The sequence below is a fragment of the Anser anser genome, assembly GCF_964211835.1.
Source record: "Anser anser genome assembly, chromosome: 2".
Lineage (NCBI taxonomy): Eukaryota > Metazoa > Chordata > Aves > Anseriformes > Anatidae > Anser > Anser anser.
Genome location: NC_139721.1, coordinates 142,318,900 through 142,346,262, shown reverse-complemented (window position 1 = coordinate 142,346,262; position 27,363 = coordinate 142,318,900). Strand labels below are relative to the sequence as shown.

The 27,363-nt window shown below is 36.0% G+C and overlaps 1 protein-coding gene and 1 long non-coding RNA gene across 3 annotated transcripts in view; one reads left to right on the top strand and one right to left on the bottom strand.

Annotated features, from left to right (window-relative positions):
* MALRD1 (MAM and LDL receptor class A domain containing 1) overlaps window positions 1–27,363 on the bottom strand; it is a 266,757-nt gene that overhangs the window by 53,518 nt on the left and 185,876 nt on the right. The window contains exons 31-33 of the mRNA XM_083826051.1: window positions 27,196–27,353; window positions 19,935–20,136; window positions 3,952–4,227 (exon numbers count right to left, since the gene is read on the bottom strand). Of these exons, the coding sequence (XP_083682177.1) occupies window positions 3,952–4,227; window positions 19,935–20,136; window positions 27,196–27,353 (636 nt within the window). The remainder of the gene's footprint in view (window positions 1–3,951; window positions 4,228–19,934; window positions 20,137–27,195; window positions 27,354–27,363) is intronic.
* Window positions 1–27,363, top strand: part of LOC310895154 — a 66,322-nt gene that overhangs the window by 19,268 nt on the left and 19,691 nt on the right. The window lies entirely within an intron of this gene.

Sequence of the window (27,363 nt, the reverse complement as noted above, 5' to 3'; positions counted from 1 at the left end):
TAAAGAATTCCCTCCTAACCTCTAATTTAAATCTCCCCCACTTTTATTTTAAAACCATTCCCCCCTGTCCTGTCATTGACTGAGCAAAAAGTTGCTTCCATCTTTTTATAAGCCCCCTCTAAGTACTGAAAAGCTGCAATAAGGTCACCCTGGAGCCTTCTCTTCTTTAGGCTGAGCAGCCCCAGCTGTCAGCCTTTCTTTCATAGGAGAGGTGCTCCAGCCCTCTCATCATTTTCGTGGCACTCCTCAGGACCTATTCTAAAGATCAACATCCTTCCTGTGCTAGAGGACCAAGCCTGGACACAGTACTCCAAGTGAGGCCTCACAAGAGCAAACTAGAGGTGGACAATTACCTCCCTTGACCTGCTGGCCATGACTCTGTTGATGCAACCCAGGACGCAGATGGCCTTCTGGGCTGCAAGCGCAGACTTCTGGCTCATGTCGAGCTTTTCATCCACCAGAACCCCCAAGTCTTTCTCTACAAGGCCGCTCTCAATGAGTTCTCCACCCAGTCTGTGTTTTTGTCTGGGATTTCCCTGGCCCAGGTACAGCACCTTGCACTTAAGTAAACCTTAGTTGCACTTGTTGAACCTTGTTAGGTTCACATGGGCCCACTTTTCAAGCTTGTCTAGGTCCCTTTGGATGGCATCCCCTCCTTCTGTCGTACCAAATGCACCACCCAACTTGGTGTCATCTGCAAACTTGCTGGGGATGCACTCGATCCCATTGTCTATGTCATTGATAGAGATATTAAACAGTACCAGTCCCAAGACAGACCCCTGAGGGACCCCGCTCATCACTGGCCTCCACCTGGATATAGAACCATTGACCATCACTCTCTAGGTGAAGCTTCAAGCCAATTCCTTATCCACTGAATTGTTCACATTTCAAATTCATCTGTCTCCAATTTGGAGATCAGGATGTCATGTGGGAACGTGTCAAAGGCCTTGCAGAAGTCCATGTAGGTGACATCAGTTGGTCTACCCTTGTCAACTGATGAAGTTACTCCATCATAGAAAGCCGCCAGATTGGTCAGGCATAATTTGCCCTTGATGAAGCCTTCACTCTTCGGAAGTTCAGGGTCCTGACTTTGTTCTTCATCAGGCCCATATTCCTTGAGATCACAAACTCAACCAGGGAGCAGTCACTACAGCTCAGACTGCCTCCAATCTTAACTTCTCTAATGAGCTCTTCTGCACTGGTAAGCACCAGGTCCAGTAACACTTATCCTCTGGCTGGTGTATTATATACCACTTGAAGGTATATAATTTTTAATATTTACAAGGTAATTAATATTTAACAGAACTACAACAAATATGTTTTAGAGTACATTGGAGTACTACAGAGAACTGAGAAATCATTGTTTATTCCTTGCTATTAGCACTTGGGTTAGATGTTATTGCATCCTGTGGAAAGCAATATACATATGTTAATACATTTATTTTATACTCTTACCATTATAATCAACCAATTTAAAAAAAATAGATTAAATAGGTGAGATAAAGTGCTCTTCACCATAGTTATCAGTGAGAAGAGGGGTGGCCAAGAAGAACATCTATAACTGGAAAACAATTCCAAGATTTTTTTTGTTAAAAGCAGCTAGTAACAAGGTCTACCATGTTAGTAGGTATAATATGGTATTCATACTGTACAACTTAACTGCTGAGTAAACTCTGCAGGAAATTCTGCCTGCATAGATCTCTAAATCATGCAGAAAAGCATTCCTGTGGTAGAAATGTTGGTTGTAGTAGAGATCTGACTAAAGCATTTTTGTTTGTTTTTCTTTGTGCTGGCCTACTTTTTGCTATACTTAATTTTTGCAGGACGTAGAAGATAAATCTCTCAGATGAATTCCTGTAATCAGAAGTCAGAACATTTTTGAACGTTTATTGTTACACTTAAATGAATGAAATTGCTAAGAGACATGGCATACACACAATGGAAGGTGTCAGTAATTCCTGAATTTAAATTTTCTAAAATTATCAGGAAGACATGATCTTCACCAAGAAAACAAAAACCCACAGCCTGTTTCTGAAATCCTACTCTGGGTTCATAACTGGTTAAGAAAAAATCAATTTCAGGTCTCTACAAAATCTGAAAAGAAACCTCACAGTCTATTATTACAGTACACATAGGCTGGAGTTACTAGCACAGCACTCAATGATTTTATAGATTATGCAAATATTTCAATATTTAACAAATTCTGCTTAGTCTATTTCCTTTTCCTCTCTCTCACTTTTCCCCATCAAAAATCTTACATGGCATTTCACAAGTTAAAAGTAGACAGCTAGAGATGAAATGCTCTGCTTTCATAGTGTATATATTTCGGTGGGAGAACTGAGTGCATGACAGTAATCAGCTTTTCACTGATTCCATTCCAAACCACCACTAACCACTTACTTTTTGCTCTGCCCTGCAACCAATATCTTCATAGAAAAACACAAGTTGCTGCTTTTGTATTCCCGTCTCATATTGTCAAAACTTACAGGTTTGTGTCATCAAAACTGAATATTGGAGTAGCAATATGATTACAGATGTAACAGAGTTCCCACCTCACATACAATTCCAAGGTTTATAACTACAGAGAATTTTTGTTCTTTGAATAGACCATGAGTTCATTTCCCCTCTTTCTCTGGGCATTGCTTAGAAGTCAAAGGCAATGAAATGATATCTCAGTTGTTTGGAAGCACACATTAGCTACTGTGGTCTGGCATTGGGATTTACGTGTAATGGGATACAGCAGAGAGGTCTCTAGTAGAGGAGGGGCTGAGGAGGCAACAGGATTGAATGAAGATAAATTAAGAGATGTGTATTTGATCTTTGGGGCAAGTAGAATTTCCATATGCTTTTGGGGCACACAGACTTTAAGGCCTCTTACAAAATCATATTTTTCACCAACAAAACCATGTATACAGATAGGCTGCAAAGCCCATCCTATGTATATGGAGGCATTTTTAAAAGAAATTGCTTGTGTACTGACCTGCACGTATATTCAGTAGTTTTGATCCAAATGATTAAAGAACTGTAATTTCTATCCTACTGGAAACTGATATTTTACTAATTGCTTTAGTTCTAATCAGGTAAAAAATAAAAAGTTAAAAAAACTTGCAGAATTAAAAGATTAGAAAATAATGCTCTCCTATGTGTAAAAAACTATGTAGCTAATTATTCTGGCTTTCTTGTAATGAAACATCTGGTCAAGCACTGATACAGGCTTCCTATAGAGGTGGTTGATGCCCCATGTTTATCAGTGTTCAAGACATTTAGAAAATGCCCTCAATAACGTACTTTAACTTTCAGTTAGCCTTGAAGAGGTCACGTAGTTGGACTAGATGGTCTTTGAAGGTCTCTTCCAACTGAATTTTCAATTTGGCTTCAGTTCATCTGCCAAAAATGAAACATTTTGAAATGGGCAGATGCTCACTTTTGTGTCTATCTGAAACTTCATGGTGTCTCTTTATAGTTACAGTTGAAAGCCTGTTATTCTTGTGTTTTATTGTGGGCCATTCTCCTTGGTCAGGGCACAGATTGCTGCTCTAGATGAACAGACTTGCTTTTGAAATCCTTGAAAGAACAGGAGTTCTGTGAATGGTACTGAATTGCAGAAATCTCTCTGTCATATTGTAAAGAGATGAGACAATGAAAATACAACTCACTGATCTATGGAAAACAGTGGAAATGCTTTCAATTATTAACAGAAATACAATGCAAACATTTTCAAGCATTTGTCAAAGTCGATAGCCAGGGAATAAGAAAGCATAAACAAAATTGTTCGCAAATGTAGAGTGTCTCTCCAGGTAACGCATTATAGGCAATATAAACAATGTTTTTTCTTGACTAGGGAATAACGAATTCTACACTACATCATGTTGCTCTTTTTCATGTCACTGTTTTAGGAAAGAAAGTTAGCGTGGTAGCATGGCTATAACTGTAGCAATGAAAGTAACTTACAGCAGCCAACTTCATCTTCGTTAAGGGGGCAATCAGGCACACCATCGCATATCAGGAGGGCTGGGATGCAGCCTTTGGAAGGACACAGGAACTCCATTTTTTTGCAGGAGTTCGGAGATACAGTGGAAGGGGTCCTTGTGGGACAGTTCATTTCATCACTTCCATCCACACAGTCTTGAACACCATTACATTTTTCATCAAGGGACAAACACTGCTGCACATATGCACATGTGAACTGTTCACTGCTGCAAGCTGGAGGCCGTGGTTCAGCTGGTCCTACAAGGAAAAAACAAAGCCCAGAAAGGAATATTTATTGGTTATCTTCTTTCAGTAATCACCTATATTGCCTCTGAGAAGTGTATAGGTGCTGCTGGGAAGGCAACTGATTTTGAATATAAAGTCTTTTAAAAAAGTAAAATAACTTGTATAAAAGCACAGCACCTAAGCAGAGAACACTATTAAAGCACACAATTTGTCACATCATACTAACTACATTGCTGCTGTTGTAGTATTTGGCTTCTAAAGCTCAAATCCAGCATTTCTTTTGATCCCATTATTGCTTCTGCCATGTTTGTACAGAAAGGTTAATACCAAAGTATTAGGGAAACTTACCAGTATCAGGAAAAGGTTAAAAAATATTCTTGAAACCCCTCAAGATCTTCCTCTATTTGTATATTGAATGGATAAAAAAATATTCAAATACCATGTATGATTAACAAGGAACTTATTTCATACAAAGCTGTTATCCATAGTAAGGTCTGAACCATCAGCAAAGTAAGAAACAAAGATTTTTTACAAATAATTTATTATCATTTGGATTCCGTAGCTTTGCTTGACTTGATAGAGATTTAAATCAAATAAATGACTAGGTAACACTTGCCAGAGCACAACTGAAAACAAGAATAAAATTATTTTTAAATTTAAAAATTTAACTTATTCAGACAACTGACAAAGGAAGAAGTGTTCCATTTTTGCTTACTGGAAAAAATACCGGAAAACAAAGAAACAAACAAACAAACAAACAAACAAACAAACACGTTCTGTGATCATTTACACAAATTAATTGAAGACATTTAAACTCCCCTTTCTTCCTACTAAAATCACTGCAACTGAATGTTACCAGCAGAAACATCAGAACTATTTGTGAAAGCTGAATTCTAAGAAGCTGTTTATGCTGACCTTATGTTCTTCACACTACCAGTGTCTCCCAGGGGAGAAATTTGACTTTTTTGTTGTTGTTTTGGTTTGTTTTTTTTGATGTGCGGGGAAAGGAAAAAAAAGTCTAGAATTTCATTGTATGCATTTAATCTTTTTCTAGGTCAATTTGTGACAGATGAGTAAAGAAACTATTAATATTATAATCGTAAGCAACAAGGGAAAGACAAATTTATGTCACCACCTTTGAAAAAGATAGCAGGATGCTGAAGAAGAGCAGATCAAATGCAAAAGTTCATGGGTGGGTCTTAGCTTATCTCTTGAGAAGGTGCAAGCATTGCCCTCTGACCTCAGAAGTCAAATGCTACAGATACATGGATTTTTGCATTATTTTGCTACTTTTAATCCAATCAGCATAGGATTGTGTATATTCTGTGGTACCAGGATGCAGTTTTATAGTGGGAGAACTTTGCTGAAACATGCTCTGTTTCTAAAATAACTGCATCATGAATATCAATAGTATTTTGGCCGAAGATGAATTGCTAATATATTCAGATAAACTGAATACATAATATTAGTTTACCATCTTGTCACTGGCAAAGCAATTACAAGGAAGAAGAGCTCAAACTCTGCTGTCTAACGTTGACCCTTACAAGCTTAGCAATCCTTTATCTTCATGTTTAGTCAGATAATCACAAATGAATAGCTTCATACAATATTCCTGATATCATTTTATACTGATAGTATAAATTCATGCTGCCAGAAAAGATGTATTTCATACACTGGTCATAATATGCACATAAAACAACAATAATGGATTTTGACACAGTAAAAATAATAACCTACTGATTTTTTTGGTTTGTTTGAATTCAGAATTAAATCATAAATCCCCTAAAGACATGTACTTTTAAAAGGGATGAAAAAGATTACATTCATGATGTGTTCTATAAATGTGTTACTCAAAAAATTAATTTCACTTTTCACTTATGCTACTTCAAAAGGAATATGAAAGTTGTCTCTAGATAGTTAAGTATAGAAATTTTAATAACACACTGAATTTATTTTTAAATGATTTTTTTGTTTTGTTTTTTGTTTTCAAACTTTTGGTCCTATGTTTTAGCAAATCTTTTCAAAAAATGAATCGTTTTATAATCTTAGTTTGTATTTTCTCTGAAAAAAAAAGAATGGAATTATGATATTAGATAACTATATTTTTCTTTTGTTACCTCTGACCCTTTTTGTCATAGTACTTAGGAAGTATTTAAGAAGTGAAAATTACTTAAGCTGCAGTCAGTTCCACTAAGTGATGCACTTCTGCATAGTTCAGTTTTAATTTGCCTGTGCTTGTTCTGTTACAGTGGAAATTAACCCCACACAATTTCTTAACAAATTGCAACTATACTGTTAATACATTTGCCTTTCCTATGGTCACTTATTGCAGGAACAATTGCGTTTATAGAACATTTGTGAGTATTTTTAACATACTTTGTTTCCCTATAACTGTCATATTTATTATATGTTTGCTAGTAGGTTTTTACCTGAGTTTGTTCTGCAATAAAATTTTAAATCTATTCTTAAATCAATAATGCTTGAATGTGTTGTTACGAATCTGGTCTTGTGTGTTAAACTATCTTCAGGCTTTTGTAGCACTGATCAGTTTAGCCTTATGATCTCAGTCATAAAAAAGTGCACATGCATGTAAATGGCCCCTTACTAAATTCAGTAGTTAAGCAAATGCCTGAGTGCTTTTTTAAATGGAGGATTATTAGTTTTTTTTTTTCTGTCACGATTCCCTATTGTTTTTAGAAAATAATGCACAGAAACAAATTCTTCCTGACTTGCACACCAATTATTTTAGCGTGCAGTATTCACCAAGAGCAGTGAAGATGTCTTTACACTGAAAGTTACATTAGGGGTAAGGTTACCAAGGGTCTTGTTAACTCTGTTTTATGTTTTCGGTACATTCATAAACATCCAAAGCAATATCCTGAAATCAGCAAAATCATTTTGGATCATAAATAAAATGGGAACATACCTTGAAGGCCACAAGAATATCACCTTGTTTACTAAGTCACATTACGTATCAGTTAGTTCTTGTCTACTTGGTTTCAAATTCACTAGGAAAATTGCTCTGGATAACAGTCTATAAATTGTTATGATTGCTGTGATCTGCAAAAACTGTATGCCTGAGTTCAATCTAGTTTCTTCACATAAAGTAGGCAATATTTTTTCTTAATTATAAATTAACTGTCTGCTTTAAAGAAATTAAAATTTATAAAACATTAATTAGTATTTATCTAACAGTTAAAACTGACTAATTGGAAATATAAAAATCTAGACAATCATTAACTAATTCCAATCTGAAAAGAAGTTATAAGCAACATATCGTTAATGCAAAACTAATTACTTGCATTTAAAGCTGCTATCTATGTAGTCATTTATATTAGGCTCATTGTTGCAGTATCTGCTGTTGACATGTTTCATTCTTAACAGTGGCAATATTCATTCAGTTTCCTTGCTGCTGGGAAGATTTGAACTAAAATGTTAACACTCCAATATGGTTTGCAGGGAAAAATGAGCTGGCACTAATAAAAGACTCATAATAAATATCTTTCACTGTCCTGAGTTGCACTCACCTTGCTCAGCCTTAGAAGCTAACTTTAAACTTCAGCCTATACTTGAGCACTATATCCAGTCTGTAGATATATATGACAGTTATGTAAACAACAGAATCTAAATTTCTTTTTTCAGTACTAATTAGGCTATCCATCTGTGGCATTTCAGTAACTTAAAATCATACGATTCAACAATTACCTAACCCTGGCATGCCAGAAAAATATTTCCCTCACCTTTCGCCAAGTGTGGAAAAGATGTTCCCAATCCAGCACTCATCTCCTTAGTGTTATGTGGCTCTAATTTTCAGACCACATTCAGAAGTGGGAGAGATATTGTACAGGTTTCTTTTTAAAAAGCAGTGTCTATTTGAAGCTGTTTAAGGATTTGGAGATAAATCTACTGACAGTGGTATGTTCTAAGGAACACAGGATAAAAGCTTAGCTTTCTGTATCCAAGCTGCATGATCACGGAAAACCAGGACTGGAGATACTCAGGAATACTTTCAGTATTAGCACACAGATGAAAAGCAGACTAATCAAAAACAATTTCAGAGAAAATAACCTCTGCTCTTCTGAACACTGAGTCTGGATTTAGATCTTCAGGAAAACAGCAGCAAATTGTTGAAGTTCCATTATACCTAAAGAAATCATGATTTTTTTAAGTAGCAAGCTCAGAACATGTATTTATTTTTACTTTGCACTTTTTTTTTTTTTTACATTTATTTTTATGTTGTACATGGCAAATAATCAAAATTAAAGTTTTTTTAAAAGTTCATATAAAATCTACTTGTACTTCATAAAAAGACATTTTAATTATGAGTTTATAGTTGGGTCCTAAAATCGTTTGTGAAAATTGCTCATGCAACTGTGTTTGGTGAGTAATAACTTAAGGACCAAGAAATGCTACCCTACCAGCATCCTCACACATCAAAGAGAAATTGGGTAGCTGAGTGTGGTGGTTTCACACTGATGGCTGGCTAAACTCCACCACACTGCTCCCTCACTTCCCTTCCTCAAAGGAACTAGGGGAGAAAATACAATGAAAAAGCACTCAAGGGTTGAGATAAGGACAGGGAGATTGCTCACCAATTACCATTGCAGGCAAAACAGACTCAAGGAGATTAATGTAATTTATTGTCTCTTACTAAAAGACTAAAGGAGCAAGAAATTAAAAGCAAACTAAAAACATATTCCCCCCCCCCCTCCTTGAGTGGCACAGGGGAAAAGGGGAATGGGGGCTGCGGTCAGTCCATAACACTTAATTTCTGCCACTCCTTCACAGTCACTCTCTGCCCCTGCTCCAATGTGGGGTCCCTCCCACGGGATGCTGTCCTTCCTGAACTGATCCTGAGGGGGCTGCCCACAGGCAGCAGCTCTTCAAGCACTGCTCCCACACGGCTCCGTACCACGGGGTCCATCCCCCAGGAGCAAACTGCTCCAGCACGGGTCCCCCACGGGCGGCAGCTCCCCCCAGACCCCCTGCTCCTGCGGGGGCTCCTCTCCACGGGCTGCAGCTCCGGCCCGGGGCCTGCTCCTGCAGGGGCTCTCCATGGGCCGCAGCCTCCTCCAGGCCACATCCACCTGCTCCAGCGGGGGCTCCTCCACGGGCTGCAGCGTGGAGATCTGCTCCGTGTGGGACCCATGGGCTGCAGGGGGACAGCCTGCTCCACCAGGGGCCTCTCCACAGGCCGCAGCGGAACTGCTGCTGCCTGCCTGGAGCACCTCCTGCCCTTCTTGTGCACTGACCTTGGGGGCTGCAGGGCTGCTTCTCACTCCCCTCTCAAGCAGCAGTTTCTTTTTGTTTGGTTGTTTTTTCTATTTCCCCATCCTTCAATCTGTTCTCACTGAGGTCCAACTATCCTGGCTCACTGGTTCATCTCTGGCCAGCACTGGATCCTTTTTGGAGTTGACTGGAGCTGGCTCTGATCTGACATGGGGCAGCTACTGGGCTCTGCTCGCAGAGGTCACCCCTGCAGCCCCCATGCTTTGAAAACCTTGCCATGTAAGCCCAATACACTGAGATACATGAAAAATCAAAAACCTGGAACCAACTTTTGTATGTACTGCTTCATGAAGTGCAATAACTGCAGCTGAATATACCTGTATGCCCTTGTTGTCATATAAAATGGGTGCTCTTAGGGATGTTTTTATATCAATGTGTTAATCATCAAAACATCTGTTACACTAAATAGAGTTTTGGAGCTGATGATTTGGGATGATTTACAGTGTGAAAAGTCTTCTGTGAATGAAGTGCTCATGGTCAACAACACAATTCCATATTCATGGGATGGGGATTTATGAAATACTTATGAAATGTTTGATGAACATTTTCTGTATACAGATGCTTTGTTGCACTGTTGTCTGTCATCTATGGAGTGTGACTGAGCACATGGTATTGATGCTGCTTCCTGGCTGCATGCCAAGCTTCAACATGTGACACGAGTCCAGCCACAGGAAACAGCGTAGCTGCTATTTCCCAAATGGTAATATAAAATGATAGTATAAATGTTCATATTACACAGTCGTTAGCACAGCCAGAAACATACAAACATACTTAAATTATGAGAAACAAGACCTCCATGATATGCATTTCTTTTCTGTCTTCCTTATTCAGATACCAAGATTCCTGCAGAGTAGGTCTCCATATATTCATGTATCACCTATTAACAGTGAATTCTACTTCAGACTAGTAGACATTGGCATTAAAATCAACACCAGAAAGCATGAAATAATGTTACCACACACTATTATGCAGCATTAGCTCAGTTGTGTGAGAGCTTGCTCTAAAGTCCATTTAGGTAAATGGGCAGACATTGATTTTAATGGGTCTTGCATCAGACCCTTGAAAACTAACAATCTGTGTGATACATTTGCATAAGTAGTTTGCCTACTAAATCTAATAAAAACTGCAGACCTATTAACTGTAGCTAAAAGAGTCAAAAATAAACCCCTTCAACAGTTTCCATTAGACAAGAGTATAAATTAATTTCAGACCCAATCCAGTGCATTAATTAAGTTGAAGTAAGTGGCAGTCTTCACTTTCACTTCAGTACACGCTGGATCAGGGCATTAAATCAGCCGATTCAAGGTGGCTGCAAGGAAGCAACCTTGTTTAAAAAAATTCAATGCACTGAACTTGTTCAAATACTTTTACAAGCTGTCCATGAGTCTTTATCTATGTAAGTAAGGCATCTGCAACAAAATAAAACGTTCATGTCAAAGCTTAAAGAAAAAAAAAAAGGGTACGTGTATGTGGAGAATTGAGCATGGATAATTGAATATATAGTTCTCTTCCCCTTTTGAGAATACAGACGTATAGGGCAGGGTGCTGGAAAAGATCCCAGAAACGCTGTTACAAAGCCAAATTTAACAAAACCAGAACTTGTCCCAGTGATATCACAGTTTTGTATATCTGTGCAGAATTGTGCAGAATGTATTTTAAAGGAACCCTATTTGCACACGTAAGTAACATGCTGCTAGTAAAATCAAGCTATATAATTTCCACTCAGAGATCTACCACTAAAGACTGGAATTCACTTACTACCTATGAACAGTCATAGCAATATTTATCACATTTCTGCTAAGAGCAGTCCAGAAATTGCAAGCTATGCCTGTTATCATAATGCATTTATTTATTTATTAAGAGCAACGAAGAACTGGAGAAACTGTGAAGCTTTAGTTTCCAGCAAAGTGATAGGGGACAGGCTTAGAGTAGAGAAAAGAACAACTGGTTATCAGGACAATTTTCATAGATGGAGCGGTAACACAATGCTATGCTATTTTTTTTTTTCTCAGCTTAACTTCTAATGAAAAGCAGTTTGTACAGCTACAAATTTTTCATCACCTAATAAGAATCTCCTGAAGAAAAACTATGGTAAACTCTTCATAATTTGATAAATCTGAGCTTTACTCTAGATGAGGAGAAAAGTAAGTCTTACCTAATGAAGAATCTGAGAATTTTCTTCTCTCCAGCAGTCTCATGAAAACAATTATTTCCAATAATATTTTTTTATGCACAAACTAAATGTAAAGCATCACCTCTCTGATCTGAGTCTTTTTTGTTTGTTTTTTATTGTTGTGCATGTGTATGTAAATAAATGAGACTATTCTAAAACACTATTAATAAATCCAAAGACTTTTAATTTCTTAAAAAGCATCTAGCTTGACTCAGAAGATTTCAAGATTCTGGAAGTATAAGAAGGCAGAGAGAAACTGGAGAATTTGGACAAATATGTTTATTTATGCATGATACAACTGCATTCAGGACTTGCCACTAATTATGCTAGGTTATGTTCTGTAACTGTCTCATCCTAGAAATATTCCCTACTTCTCTTCCTATGAAATTTGCAAAAATTGTGGCTTCACTGACAGCTAGGCCTGTGCACAGGAAGATACTGAAATAGGCTGAAGAATCTCTCTAAGGTGCTATTCTGTGCCATATATATATATATATAATTTTTTTTTTTTGTTTTAAAAATGCAGAAATGTCCTATCTCTGCCAAGCAAAGATCTAAACCACATTCTGATTAGTTTCAGGGAGAGACTAGTTAACTAGAGAAACTATTCACAAATATCCCCAGTCCTCTATCACTTCTTCCTTGCTTCTCTCTTCCACTCCTTTGTTTTACAGGTAGACTCCTCCAGCAGCTTCCCCTGAATCATCTCTCGCCCTTGAGGAAAGAAACTCCCTGAGCTCTCAATCTGAGAGGGATTTCTGCTTCACTACAGCATGAGCAGACAAGCTAACAGTGATTCCCCTGGCTCTGCAACTTAAAGAAATCAGAAATTAAGTCTCCTCTACAGAGTTTTTCCCCATGATCTAATGCTGTAGTATGAGCAGCTCAGACAGTTAACCATTCCAGTGTCTCCTGCGCTCAGGCTCTGGGAGTTTCAGAGGTGGATTATCAACTCCCTCTAAGCTTTTGTCAGATGAGCTCTGTTCCGCTGCAGAATTTTCTATCACTTCACACGCACACACACACAGCCTTCACTATGGCTTTTTGGGTTGATAGATACATGAATGAATTATGAATTCAGGTATGAATTATGCTATTCTTATGAGACCTAGTGAAATGATATTTACTTAAAGGGCCTGAGAGCATTTAATTTATCTATCAATGCACACTTCTTTCTAGGCTGATTATTTGGCTAGTTTGACCTGTAACACTTTTGCTGGTCTGCCAGTTAAGTAGAAACATTGTGTCAATGTTGTATTTTGCTTTTTGTTTAAATTCAATGTTATTTATTTTTCTGACTCTGAAAAGCAAAATTTTGGAGATTTCCAATCTGATGCCCAAAGATACAGGAATTATTTTGTCACTTTCTTTTTAGTTGGCAGTTTGGTTTTAGCTTTAGAAAGCATTATGCAATAGGCAGTAATTATGGAAGTAATTATCACATATTTTTGAAGTATTTGGGCACAGTAGTTATAAGGTGTATAGAAAACCTTGTAATAAAGATAAATAATTCTGCTTTCAGAGGAGTAGTTGAATAGCATGCATGCAAAAAATGAGAAATTCAATTATCTCTCATCTTTTTGTATTGAAAAAAAAATAAGCAGAGGGTCTTGTGAATAAAATAGGATTCAATAATTTGATTAAAGGTTATGTCAGTGTATATGAACACAGATCTTGTTGGGAAGCAAATGCAAGTCTGTGGCAAGAAGAGCAGAGGAAGGTTTATAGATGATCTGGATTCAAAGAGTGTGTTCCATGAAACAGGGAAAAAAAAAAAAAAGAAAAATCCTCAGTGTATGTTGGAGATAAATGAATAAATAATTATTAGCCAAGATGTTACAGAATTAGAATTTTGTAACGAATATGTGCCTTTGCTTTGAGGTTTCTAATCTAAAATGACAAGGGACTTAATTTCTGAAGAATGACTACTCAATATTTTCTGAAAATTAGATACCTTTAAGACAACACAGAGCAATTAAAATTATAGTAGCTCAGAGCAATGGGCAAAATATCAGGGGAACCAGCACATGCAGTTCCCTTTCTGTTATATTCTTCCCCAGACATCCTTAGTTGGCCACTACTGGGGACAGGTTATGGTACTAGCTGGACCTTTTTCATATGATGGCTGATCTGAAGTTTTGAACATATCTGTCCTAAATTTTTTGACTAAAATACAATTTCCTTTGTCACGGCTCTTCATTGCAGCATTATCTCCCACGGAAAGTTAGAAAAGACCATCTATAGGAATAGATCCATCTACCTGTCATGACGATGGCTCAAAGAATGTGCAGATTCAGTTTCTGGAGTATATTAGGTTTTGGGGTAGTGAGAAGCTTTGTGGGCTTTTTTTTTTTTTTTTTTTAATTAAAGTATTAGTTGGCTTGGGTTTGTGGAGCCAAATCCAGTCTTGTAATTCACAGATCCTGATATGCTTTACTTTACAAAATTGAAAGCTTGCTCAAAGCAAGGATTATTTAAAACTTTTGCAGCAGGTCTAGTTTGTATTTTGCTACAAAGCAATGGAAAGATTTGGACACATTACGGCATGTCAAAGCCATCTTTTCACCTAAGCGAAAGCAGTCAACAACCACTGATTTTACTGTACTTGAGCACCTACACGGCAGATCTCTGACCATTTTGTTGGTAACCTGTGTGGTGAAGTCAAGAACCATGACAACATTAGACAAAAGACTATCTAACACAAGTCTGGGAAATAACACTGAGTTTTGTGCAATTCCACCATAATAGATGACACAGAGACAGCATGTTCTCCTGTCTGCACTGACTGCTTTCTATTATTTGAGTTGCCCCTTTATCTCCAATGTATCCTTATATAATGATATTTCCTGTTGTACACATATCTTCCAGGTGAAAATGAAGCTGCAGTAGGGTACAGGAGGATAGTTGTAGCACTGACAGTCCTTTCTCATGTATTAAGCTTATAGGCTAAAAATACATAAATAAATATATTTTTAACACCTTGTAGAGGAAGGAATGTATGAAAAAAACAAAAGTAGAAAACGGTCTAAAATAAATTATGATAAAAAGTAGTTCGTGAAACAGAAGAAGAGGGAAAAATACTTTAGAGCATTGAGCAGGTACAAGAAGTTAACTATGAAAGAAGGCAGAAAAAAAACAAATGAAAAATACAGTGTTAAGCAAAAGTTGAAGGGAGATGACAGGAACCCATTTAGATTTATTTTTCTTCAACTTGTCAGTTATTTCACTAAATAATGTCACCAGTTCAGTATCAACAAACACTGAAAGCTTGACTAATGGTGGAAAAGCAAATGCTGTTTTCTCAAACACTCTGGATGCTAGGCTGCTGGATGATGTTTGCACTTCTGTTTATATCTGAGGTGCACCCAAATATTCATCTTAAAGTATCAACTGAGCGTGTCTTTTTTGTTTTGTTTTTTAATAAATGAACACAAAGTGCTTATTTAAAGCATTACTAGAATTTAGAACTCTAAGTATTCAGGAAGTACTAGAATTTTTAAGTATTTAGAAATATAAGTTCACAAAGGTGTCGCTAAAGAGGAGTTAGTAGAAAACTTCACTTCATGACAGGCCGCAGCAGCAGCCAGTGATGGCTTTGTAGTGAGATTTATGTTCTACCAGCAATCTCCACAAACAAAAATATTTTTGCTTGGGTGATCTTTGGAAGAGATCACAAAAGCAAATGTTTGTCTTTGTTTATGACAAAACAATGAATTGTCATGAGGCATAAATATTTGTAAACAAAGTAGTTCTATATGCCTATATTTTATTAAGCAAGCCTTAAGATCCTACTTTTGGTGCATAAAGATATGTGTAATATGTCTTGAGGGACAACTAGCACTTGAAATATTTGAGTTTGATGGGACTGGAAATGATGGCCACCTCACAGTACAATTGTAAATATAGAGAAAGTTGTCTCCTTTCTGCTGAAGTTCTGTAGCCGTGTAATATCAATCTCCAAGGTAACATCAGTCTGTTTAATTAAAAATAATTATCTGTAGAAACTGTGACAAGCCAAATGCAGATATGGCAAGCCAAATGTACTATATATGAAGAACACTTGATAAACATGCTATTTCATGGATGGAAATTTGAATCAATATTGAGAGTGTAAAACATGCATGTATTTATTAATTAGGCTTAATGATTCTAGATTATCAGCCAGATAATATCTTTAAAATATATTTACTACTTATTTACTTCCTGAGAAAACTCTCCCAACACTGTAACTAATATCTCAATATTTAAGTTACACATACATTTTTCTTCCATTTTACTTCTTCAGTGAGTGAAGAAATATAGCATTCTGATTTACGTGAGTGGACTAAAGTTTGCGTGTTAGGCATCTTAATAATGTTTTAATGTTAACTTAGGGATATAAATTCGGAAAAAAGACATTTTAAGAATTTCTGTAATGCCTCCTATTTTCAGGTGAATTACAAGAGAAAGATATTAATAAACATCTGACTCAATACTTCAGTATTCTTGGTCCAACTGAAACTAGGAATGTAAGGATATTTTAACTTTATTTTTAAAAATAAACTTATTAAATAAATTAAATAATCAAAATTCTAAACAGTTTAAAATCAAAATATATTTAGAAATGGGTAACAAGTTTTGCAGTCAGTAAGATTCACTGACTCCTGTATTAATGTTTTTGATTATTGGTGGAAAATATAAAGACTTCACAAACATTTATCAGCAGAAAATAGCTGACCTTGGAAATGGTAAGAGTACATCTCATTCAGCAGTTAATGCTGAACTACGGTAGATCCTGTGCTACTAGCAGCTGGCACTGCAGCTTTCTCCATGCACGAGCATCAGCTACAAGTTACTTCTGCAGAAAGCCAGGGACTAGCTTGATCACATTTTGTTCAAACGTTCAGAAATGTTCTTCAATCTGAAGAAACTCATGGCTAATGAGGGCTGAGTACTTAAAAAAAAAAATCTCACCTGAATTAGAGCTGCCGGTAATGCTTTATTGCTTAGAGCTCCCAACTAGCTAAATTGTGATTGCTTCTATTTAGAACATGTTGCCTGAGGAAACCCAAAGTAATTAAAGAAAAGCTGAAAAATAATCATACAGAGAGGGGGAAAAATCTTCAATAGTAAAGCTATCTTCTGAAAGAAATAATACTACAAAAAAACCTGTACTGCGGGTATACACACTTCTTTGAGCTAAGTCTTTGAATAAACATGAAGAGCAAAAATCGAAGCAGGTCTGGCAGTGGAGTAGGTAAACTTCCCCGCCATTACTGCTAAAGCAAAATGTTCTTGCTCAAATCTCTGTAAGAACCGCATACTGAACTCTCTTTACAGGGCAGTTATTTTGTACTATTTGCAGGTAATTTCAAATTTTACTATCTCAATTTTTAAGTCATTAGTGAAAAATAGAGCCTCCTCCTGAGTAGCTACTCTTTGTCAAGCACGTCTTTGTCTTGATTAAAGTGTCACAGGTCTGTTCTTCCTCCTAAACAACTGGATTTATTTCATTGTACAGATTTTCTGTGGTTCTCTCGCCTCTTTACAAGCACAGATTTGGCCTACCTAGCCAGCAAGCATGACTAGGAAAGGACACTTGTTTGCAGTACAAAACCGTTAGAGAAATCAAAATTCAGAACACATGTAAGTAATATCATCTAAATATTATTTCTGGTCTGGACAGAAGAGGATATATCAAGTCACAAACTCACTAGGAGATTGCCTTTCATGATACCATTTATTATTTTTTATTGTTATTAGAATGGGGGAGAAATACACACTTGGGGCAACAGAAAGAGTGACTATAACATTAGAGGAGGCTGGCTGGCAGAAGAAACTGGCAGAATTGTCAGGGTGCACATACCACTGTGGAGTGGTTGGAGGAAGCAGAGAATGTTCAAGTTACTTGAATTCAAGTGTTTGGACAACACTCTCAGACTGATATGGCCTGATTTTTTGGGTGGTCCTTTGGGGACCCAGGAGTTGGATTTGATGATCCTTGTGGGTCCCTTTCAACTCGGGATATTCTATGATTCCATGAGAATGTGTGGGCAATATCAAATTAGAAGGCCTGAGAATGGATGACTGGCTAAGTGAGGAAGTGGAGATGCATTAACAAAATTTGGAATTGTGGAAGCATCAGGTTTGAGTAGGATGGATCTAGGATATTTAATGCAAACTGTAGGTTACAAATGGAGGTATAAACAAATATTGTAAGGACAGAAGGCTTAATATCCTAATTCCACACAATGGGCTTAAATGAGTGGAAGAGAATTTACAACAGAGTATGGAAGAGAGATGTTATGTGACAGGAATTAAAAACCATGAAAAAGACCTCCTGCAACCAATGTTTGTTAATTGATGTCTTTCCAATAATCACTAAATGCTAAATTATTTTCCAGTAATAACTGTGTATATTCAGAAAGAATTTGTTAATTCATAGGAGAAGAAGCAGCTGAGAGGTATCAGAAAATATGACCTTCAGAACTTCAGAAATTCTGTTAACCAAATTAATGCAAATTAGGAAATATCTCTTTTTGGGGGGGTGGAGGGACAGGACAAAGAGGGGGGAGTATTTTATTCTTCATCAAAACGAATGGATATTAAAATGAATGATTTGTTTTATGATATACCATATTTTCAAGGAGTACAGAGTATGACACAGGTAGATACTCAGAAGTATTCTACAATGGGAAAATCTCTGAAGCCAATTAGAAAACGTTACTTCATAAAAATTACATTATTTCTGTAGTTACAATTTCAAGATACCTTAGCATACATTTTCCAAGGAAGACTTTTCCTCCCTCTGAATTCATGCTTGTTCATAATAGATTGCCAGAGTACCATAAAAATAGAAATTTGCTTTATATACATTATTGGAATATAGATCAAAATATATAATTTGACATTTTCACTTCCTGTTCTGCTACATTTAGTCATTTTCATGCTTAATAATTCTTAAGGTATGATTAACAGAAGTTATTAAGATAATAAGGGTAGAACAAGCACTTGTTTATTTATATGGTTTGCAGCTCATTGTAGTGCATTCCAAAATAATTTTTTCCTGAGCCTACTGGTGGGAAAATAAAAACTTCTGTTGATATTGAGGTGGAGAAAATGTCACCTCCTTGAATATATATTTCACTTGAAGCTTTAATCAGCATGTGGTTAATTCTCCAAGGAGCTGCTTAATCATCACAATAAGAAAAACAGTGTATTGAACAGATTCACAACTAATTTATACACAAACTATCCTATCTGAACAATAAGAGCTGTATAAATAGAATGTCATTCAAGAGCATTTTTAAAACATCTGTATTACCTTTTATTTAACCATAATTGTTCCCTGTTGTTTCTTATGAATGAAAATCTACACAGAAACTTTCTGTTTCTTCATTCCCTCCCCCTCTTCCTTTTCTCCTTAGAAAATGGGATGGCTGATATTCCTATCAGAATCCCTATTCACACGCATACTTTCTTTTTTAAAATTAAGTATGACATTATAAGGCATTAGAATTTAATTCATTTTCTTTACAGAGTTCAAGTCACTTAACTTGTCTAGCAGAATTTAGATTATAAACTCTCAAAGAGCTCTATGACAGGGTAAATTTGTTATACTTCTGAGATATTTGATGAAGAGAAAAAAAGATACAAGAACTAATCATTTTCTTTTTAAAATAATTGTGAATCACTTTGATACTCATAAAACTCTTCCATCTCAAATTATGTCCTTTGACTATTCTCATAAAACAGAAAACTGTTACAGATGAGTGACGATAAATCCCTCTTGAACATGCTTCGTAAAAATACTTACAGGCCCTCGATGCCACTAACATACTGAGTTGCTATAATTAATGATACGTTCAGATGCAAGTTTTAACACAAAACTGTCTTTTACAATCACAGGCAAATATATTTATTCAGACATTGCATTCAACCAACAAATAGATAGGAATCACTCTGATAGGTATACTAGCTCCTTTCCTTTAGAGAAAAAGGCACTACTTTTAAAATCTGCCATGTGTGTTATATACGATAAATTTGATTTACTCTCCTTTGCACATTTTTCTTTCCTTTGAAAGCACACCATTGCATGACTTGCTGTTATTTCTTTTTGCTATTTTTTTAACGTGATAAAAATATATTAGTACCACAGTTATTTAAAGTAAAATCAAAATAAAATTTTGTATCTACGATTCATAGAGATATGAAAAGCCCCAATTTTCCTCTTCTTGAAAAGAAAATAGGTATTGTAAATATTTGTGTAATAACATACCTCCATCCATACACTCTGGGGTGAAAGAAATATCATCAAGAGCGAATTCTGTGGGTTCACTTTGCCCCACTTCAGCTTCAAAAGCAACTCTGAAAGGGCTGTTACTGGAGAGGACCACATTTGCATACATCCATTTGTTTTCTTTATTTCTACTAGAAGACCACATAAGAATATCCATTCCATGTTCTTCAACTGCATATACCTATTGACAATGAAAGAGATGCAAGTGAATCAGCATTAATAGACAGAGGAGTGAAGTTAGCTAGAGTAACATAGCCTAAGCCAAATAGTGCAGCAAGCTGTGTAAGTAGTAGTGACCTTCTTAAGTAAGATTCAAACTCACACCTGCACCTTTGCTAATGTTAGCTCAGCTGCAAGTAAAAGGTACTCTGAAAAAAAAAAAAAAATAACAAGAACTGCTAATACAATCACTAATTGGAAAACCTACTGTCCTGGTTCCAGTTAGGACAGAGTTAATTTTCCCTCATAGTAGCTGGTAGGGTGCAATGTTTTGGATTAGGATGAGAAGAGCGCTGATAACATGCTGATGTTTTAATTGTTGCAGAGCAGTGTTTACACCAGGCCAAGGACTTTTCGGCTTCTCGCTCTGTCCTGCCAGCGAGCAGGCTAGGGGTGCAGCAGGAGCTGGGAGGGGACAGACCCAGGACAGCTGACCGAAACTGGCCAAAGGGGTATTCCATACCATCTGACGTCATGCTAAACAATATATAGGGGTGGCTGGCCGGGGTGGGGGGCCGGCTGCTCGGGGATAGGCTGGGCATCGGTCAGTGGGTGGTGAGCAATTGCATTGTGCATCACTTGTTTTCTTACACATTATTATTATTAATACTATTATCATTATCACTATTATTATTATTGTTATTATTATATTCCTGTCTTAATAAACTGTCTTTATCTCAACTCACCGGCTTCACTTTCCCGTTTCTCTCCCCCATCCCAGAGAGGGAGGGGGGAGGGTGAGCGAACAGCTGTGTGGTGTTTAGCTGCCAGCCGGGTTAAACCACAACACCTACTGACTGTCTCAGCTGATAGAAGCTAATGAGTGAAGACCTAACATAAATTTCATCTAAATACTGAAGAAAAGATTCAGAAGGTTCTAGAGCTATCCTTTATTCTCTAAAGCGTGACCTTCTTATAGTTGTTAGACTGGGTGAAGATTTTAGAGACAAATATAAGGGTCAGTATTCAGGGTTTAAAGCCTGTAGTTCAGTAAATGTAATTTATAATACTGTGTTTTGTGGTAAATAAACCCAAACATGTTTAGCAACAATACAAATAAATAAATAAATAATTATCCAATAGTGAAAGCAATAGGAATGACAACAAATAAATTCACAAGTAAACAACTGGTGAATTAATGTCATGCACAGCATTCTGGAGATTACACAGGTAGTTACATTTCCTACTCAGGTATCCAAAATCCTCATGCAATCTAAATTAGTTCAGAAATAATGACAAAGAGCTGGAGTCATGAAAGTCGTCATATTCTAGCCATTCCAGTTGATAATTATTTATGGGACTGAAGATTTTAATCATTATCCTCTCTTCCTTACTTTCAACACTATCTTTCTCTTCAGCATTTAGCGTGATTTTCCAGTGGCCCTGGGGTTCACATTCCCACTTTAGTGTCCCAGTTTAACAATGGAACACACACACACACACAAACTGACAAACAAACAAAATCTTTAAGTCTTGAGAAAGTTATAAACTTAATTTTATAACTAATGATATGTATATTACCTACCTCTGACTCTCCCAGTGAGCGTGGTGAGACAAACAAGCTAAAAACCCAAATGACACAATGAATCACATGCTTTATGGAAGTTGCTGTATTGACCAAAATACCTGTAGTTCCTGAATACTAATGTACATTTTTTCTGAGTTGGAGTAAAGGAGAAGTAAGAGGACTGACATACAATAATTCAAATTAGGACCCAATTTTGTCAAGACTGATGTTGTGCTACAGGACTGTGTAACAGCACTATCCAGCATCAATCTTCTAAAAACCAAGCTGGGATACAATGAAAAGTTTTGAGAAGAAATAGTTGATTCAAGCCAAAAAAAAAAATGGATTACAATGGAGTTCAGAAAAATGTGAAGCCCAAAGTGTCTGTTTCTTTACCTGGGGATACAGACTTGATACTCTCAAAGCTTATGCCCACAGAAAGTGAAAGATGTAAAGTGAGGTTCTTCAGTGAGGTTACTTTTGTCAATGAGGGTTTGAAGCATCTTCTGAGTCAAGAAATATACTTAGCGTCTACAAGATTTTTGCTGACCTTTTCAGAAGGATACACACAATGTAACTGTTGGGTAAGGAGTAAGTATGCCACTAATAGTGACATAGAAAGAAACAGGAGCATAGTTTCTCTTCAGCAGAACATTTACACATGTACATTTACACATGTACAAACCCAGCAGCACATAAAGAGTACAGCAAATTCTCATAGATATAAGTTCCCTAGAGCCCTGGAGAGTTACAGCTCTGTAATGCTTAGTGTCTCCACAGACTCCAACACCTCCCCACACAGCATCCTATGAATTGTTTACAAGTCAGTCTGGTAGTGGAAACAATTTAAAGAGGAAGGGAAGGGAAGGGAAGGGAAGGGAAGGGAAGGGAAGGGAAGGGAAAAGGAAAATCTACCAGCCTGAGTAGAATGTGCTCAATCTTATACTGATCTAGTTGTAGGCTAAATCCCATCATTTTAATTTACAAGTAACAAGCATGTATTGTACTAACTAGTCATTGTGTACTGATAGCATTTCTAGAGTGCACACACAATCTAAATCACAAAGAACAGGAATAAACAGTAGTAAAGCTATCACTTCATTTACTGTGGAGTGAAAAGCTCAAGAGTGAAAATATCCCAGTACACACTTCATGGTGATTTTAAGAAGAATTTAGCATGATAATATCCATGATGTAAATGCATGAGTGAAGCTTTTATACTTGCTTCTTGGTGTTTCTCCAAGGTGCCTTTGCCAACTGGTTCATTTGTAGTCCATATGTGAACAGCATTCTTTCACAAAACCCATTTTCCTGCCTTAAAATCATGACTCAGTTCTAATTCACCACAGCATGTCCTGTGTGCTAGAGACTTCTGAATTCCTTTTTCAGCTTCTAACTCAATCTGGGGGTGGGGAAAGTGCATGTACTTTTGAAGGTCACAAAATATACACTGCTATTTTCTACTTTGTCATCAGCAGTTACAACTCATGTGGCTATCTTATACCCTCATGCTGACTTTTCAAGATAACATATCATCTTCCTGATCTTCCCTGACTCTAGCAGTTGGCATGCTGGAAACTATGTTCTGTCTAGAAGGTTAATTACTTGGCTAATAACCAATAAGCCAATGCAGATCTGAAGGGTGCATAGCAAGAGGTGTATTCTCCCAACATTCCCATCATGTTGTCTTTAATCACCAGCCAAGGAAGAAGAAGAATCTTGGGAAAGACAACACATATTTTCACTTCACTAGGCACCAGATACACGTCAGCTGAGAAAAGCTACCACTAACTCCAGTGAATATGATATTAAGTTTTCCACTCTACATCCTCAAGATCACTCCTTCAAACTGTTCTTGTTCCTTGGCAATCATTATTTCATGTCTTTGTTGGGATAAAGCTACACTACAAAACCCTGAAATTGTTTCTCCAAAGCCCACAAAACAGATTAGCAAAATTGTATCACCATTCACTGTCACATTAGAGAAACACTAGAAAATTATGCCCCTTTTTTTCTTTATTTCTTTAAACATGAGTTTGAAGTAATAAAAATTTAGTCATTTTAAGTGAAATTGACCTGTACTATACAAAAATTTACCACATCTCAGTTCTTTTAGTATCAACAAATATCAGGGCAGGAATTAAATTCGGCTTTAACTCTCAATTATTCCTGGAATAAACTGATAGACAAAGCTTTCTGCAGCTTAATGAAAGCTGAACGCTTTCTGTCTGACAGATGAATAACAGGATCTCCACTGGAATAAAACAGGTGTTAAAATAACATCAATTTCTTGCTGAAATGTCTCTACTATTTCATTAATCAAAATGTAAAGAGAAATGAATTTTCTAAATTTACATTTGTAGCATATATGTAATAAAAACTGTTTATATTTAGAGTTATCCTTTAAGCATATTCATTAATACTTTAGACTAGTCTTGTGTTTAATGCTGAATAAACTCACCCCTTGAAGGCTGTTGTCAAGTACTTCTAAGGAAAGCTAATGTTTTCTTAACAAATCATTATGAAGTTTTTTTTCTTTTTTTTTTTCTTTTGTTGGCTAACAATTGAATGATGTCCTGAAGCATCAGTATTCAGATCTTTTAAAAATAACTTTCACTCTTAGTGTAAGAGTTGTTGTAGATCTTGTATTCTTTCTAAAGACAATAATAATAATAGCCTATACCTTTATTTCCTTGTAAAAAATTACAAAGTTTATAGCAGTAGAATTTGGCCAGAGAAATGCACATTGTGAATAAAGAAGAGCAGCGATTTTAATACATACTTCTCTAATCTCAGTGAATATTCTTTGTTTTTTCTTTGTAAAAATAGGACTATACCCCTTAAAAAAAAAAAAAAAACAACTTTAAACAATTTTGTGTAGTTCAACATTATTTATTTCCAATACTGAGACATCCTTCATTTTTTATCTTTCTTTTAACCAATTTGGTGATTTTAGTCATTCATCTCTGCTTATATTCTGTCTCTCTGGTCTTTCCTTTTTTCCTTTTTCCTTTTTCCTTTTTTCTTTTTTTTTTCTTTTTTCTTTTTTCTTTTTTTTCTTTTTTAAAATTCAGACCTGACAAGAATGTTGCAGATAGCTGTATTTCAGATAATAGCTATAATATCATCTGTTGCAGTGACATAACTACATTCTAACACATTATTCAGACTTCCTATTACCATTTGACTTTTCTTTTTTTTTTTTTTTTTTTAACCTCCATTGCAACTTGAGCACGAATCTTCACTGAGCTGTTGCTTTTATTTTCTTCCTTCTCTCTCTCTTTTTCTCTCTCTTTTAATTTTTTTTGGGCTTTTTTCATTTAAGTGATTACAGTCCATTTTTATTCTTTATTTAGTAACAGCAATGGTTGCTGCTAAAATAGATTATTAGTTCGATAGAAAAAGAAGTGTAACATCTAAAAGGGTATGTTGGGTCTGCAATAAGATGATAATTCCTTGTTGAGTACTTCAGTCTGTTACAAATATTATTATATGTTTCTCCATAAAAAGCAGAAGTTGCAATGCCATAAACAGGAAACCTTATGTATACCTATATGTAAGACATTTCTTTATGGATCTCGTTACGAAATTGAAGGTAATGAAAGTTAACTAAACTATTTTGTTTAAAAGGAAGAAAAAAAGAGAATTAGAAAGAAGAAAGAAGAAAAAAGAAAAAAAAAGGAAAAAAAAAAAAGAAAAAGCAGACTGGCTGTCTGCCTAACTCCACATACATAGGCCATATACATCTACTTATTCACTAACTCTAAGGGTTCTGTAATACTTGAAAAATTTCAGTTCAGAAGCTCCTTCAAAAAAATCTTGTCTGCTTTCTTGCACAGTAAATTTAAACAAATCTTTCATAGATAATCTCGGAGTATTTCAGTTACCAACTGATCCAAAAGGCAATCACTGTTTTCTTTTTACTTCAATTTAATCTGGAACTGCTCTTGACCTTTACCTACTGTTCTGTTTTTTTAATCTTAATGTGCAAAGTTTGAGTATGTGGAGATATAAATAATTTAAACTGGGAAGAATGGACTTGAGGACATGGCCTAATATTTTAAAAGCTATAAACAAATATTAAAATTACAATATTGATATAAACACTTCTAAAAATTCATGTTGAATATCTGAAATGTCTTTGTGAAAAATAAGGTTTTGAGCATTTTTATTGACTTGATAGTGAAAAATGTTAAAATAAAATTACCTGAAAATTCATTAAAAATCAGTTTTGAAAAGCAGTCTGAATTTTGGCTGGGACTGAGTTAATTTTTTTCCTAGTAGCTGGTATGGTGCTGAGTTTTGGATTTAGGATAAGAATAATTTTGAAGGATCTGCTGCTTATAATAACTTTATGTAATTTGTTTTTTTTTTTCTCTATTTACTCTTAATTAAGTGTATGGCAATACTCAGACTCTCCGTGAACTAAGTGACAGAGATAAAAATACCATCCCATAATAATATACTTTAAAAAGACAGACAAAAGGTGGAATGAAAGGTAACTTTATTCTTTGAATGGATATAAGAAGAAAATATTTTATGCTGAGGGCAGTCAAGCAGTGGCAGGGGTTGCCCAGAGGGGTTGGGGGTTGGATAGTTTCCATTTCTGGAGGTTTTCACCTAGTCTAATCTTGTAGCTGACCCTGCTTTGAGCAGGAGGTTGGACTAGAGACCTCCTGAAGTCCAGGACGAATTATACTGTATTCCTATGGAACTGGGCTATGATCCTTTTCAGTGGGGATGAATATAAGGCAGAAAACCAGACCAAAGATAAACATTGTCAATATAAAAACACCGGTAGTGCATGCATTTTTTTTATATTCCTTCACATGTAATAAAACTGTCATAAATACATGTTTAAAAATACAGGTTAACAAGCTGACGCATATAGGAGTCCTGCTCAGGCCTGTAAAAAAGGCATTATGTAACATATTTATTCAGTGAGCCATGTGAAATGAATTATTTTCCAAGGATTCACGTCACTGCTTGAGATTTTACAAAGGGAATTAACAACTAAGAGTTGGCCCATTGAGGATGCTTGGTGAACAGCAAGAAGATATTTGAACTATAATTGGTAATATGGTTAAATGCTTTATTGCCAGTTATTTCAATCAAACACCCTTGATACATGATGACATTAATTTGTTTAAAACTTTTCTTTTAAACCGCATATCTTGTTTTTGTCCTAAACTTTGGAAACTAACACTGTTTGATGTTAAAGAGTGAATTGTGCAGAGAACTGTTTTGATGTTCAGTAGGTTTGAGAATGATAGATAGGCAACATTAATTCTTACATATGTAGGAAAAGGGCTTCAACTGAAATTAAGAGTAGAACAAAATTGCCCCTGTTGATCTTGACAGAAAATTTTTGTATATGGGTGTAATGACAGCAAAGCTGTAAAGAAGTACAGCTAACAGCCTCTGAGATTTAGATCATTTTAGACACAGAAATGCAAATACTACTAGTGCAATTATTACTGTGGCATGATTTAGTAGACATGCTTTTTCTCTTACCTTTAAGACTCCTGTTTGCCTAGAAGCAAACATCCAGAACCAGAACCGAACTCTGCAGACTCCAAGGCTGGCTGGGAAGAATTTGGTAGTAATTATCTTCGCTCTATTTCCTTCCTTCTGGTTAGATGAGTTTACATACAAAAAATGTTGTCCTTTACCTCAATAAAA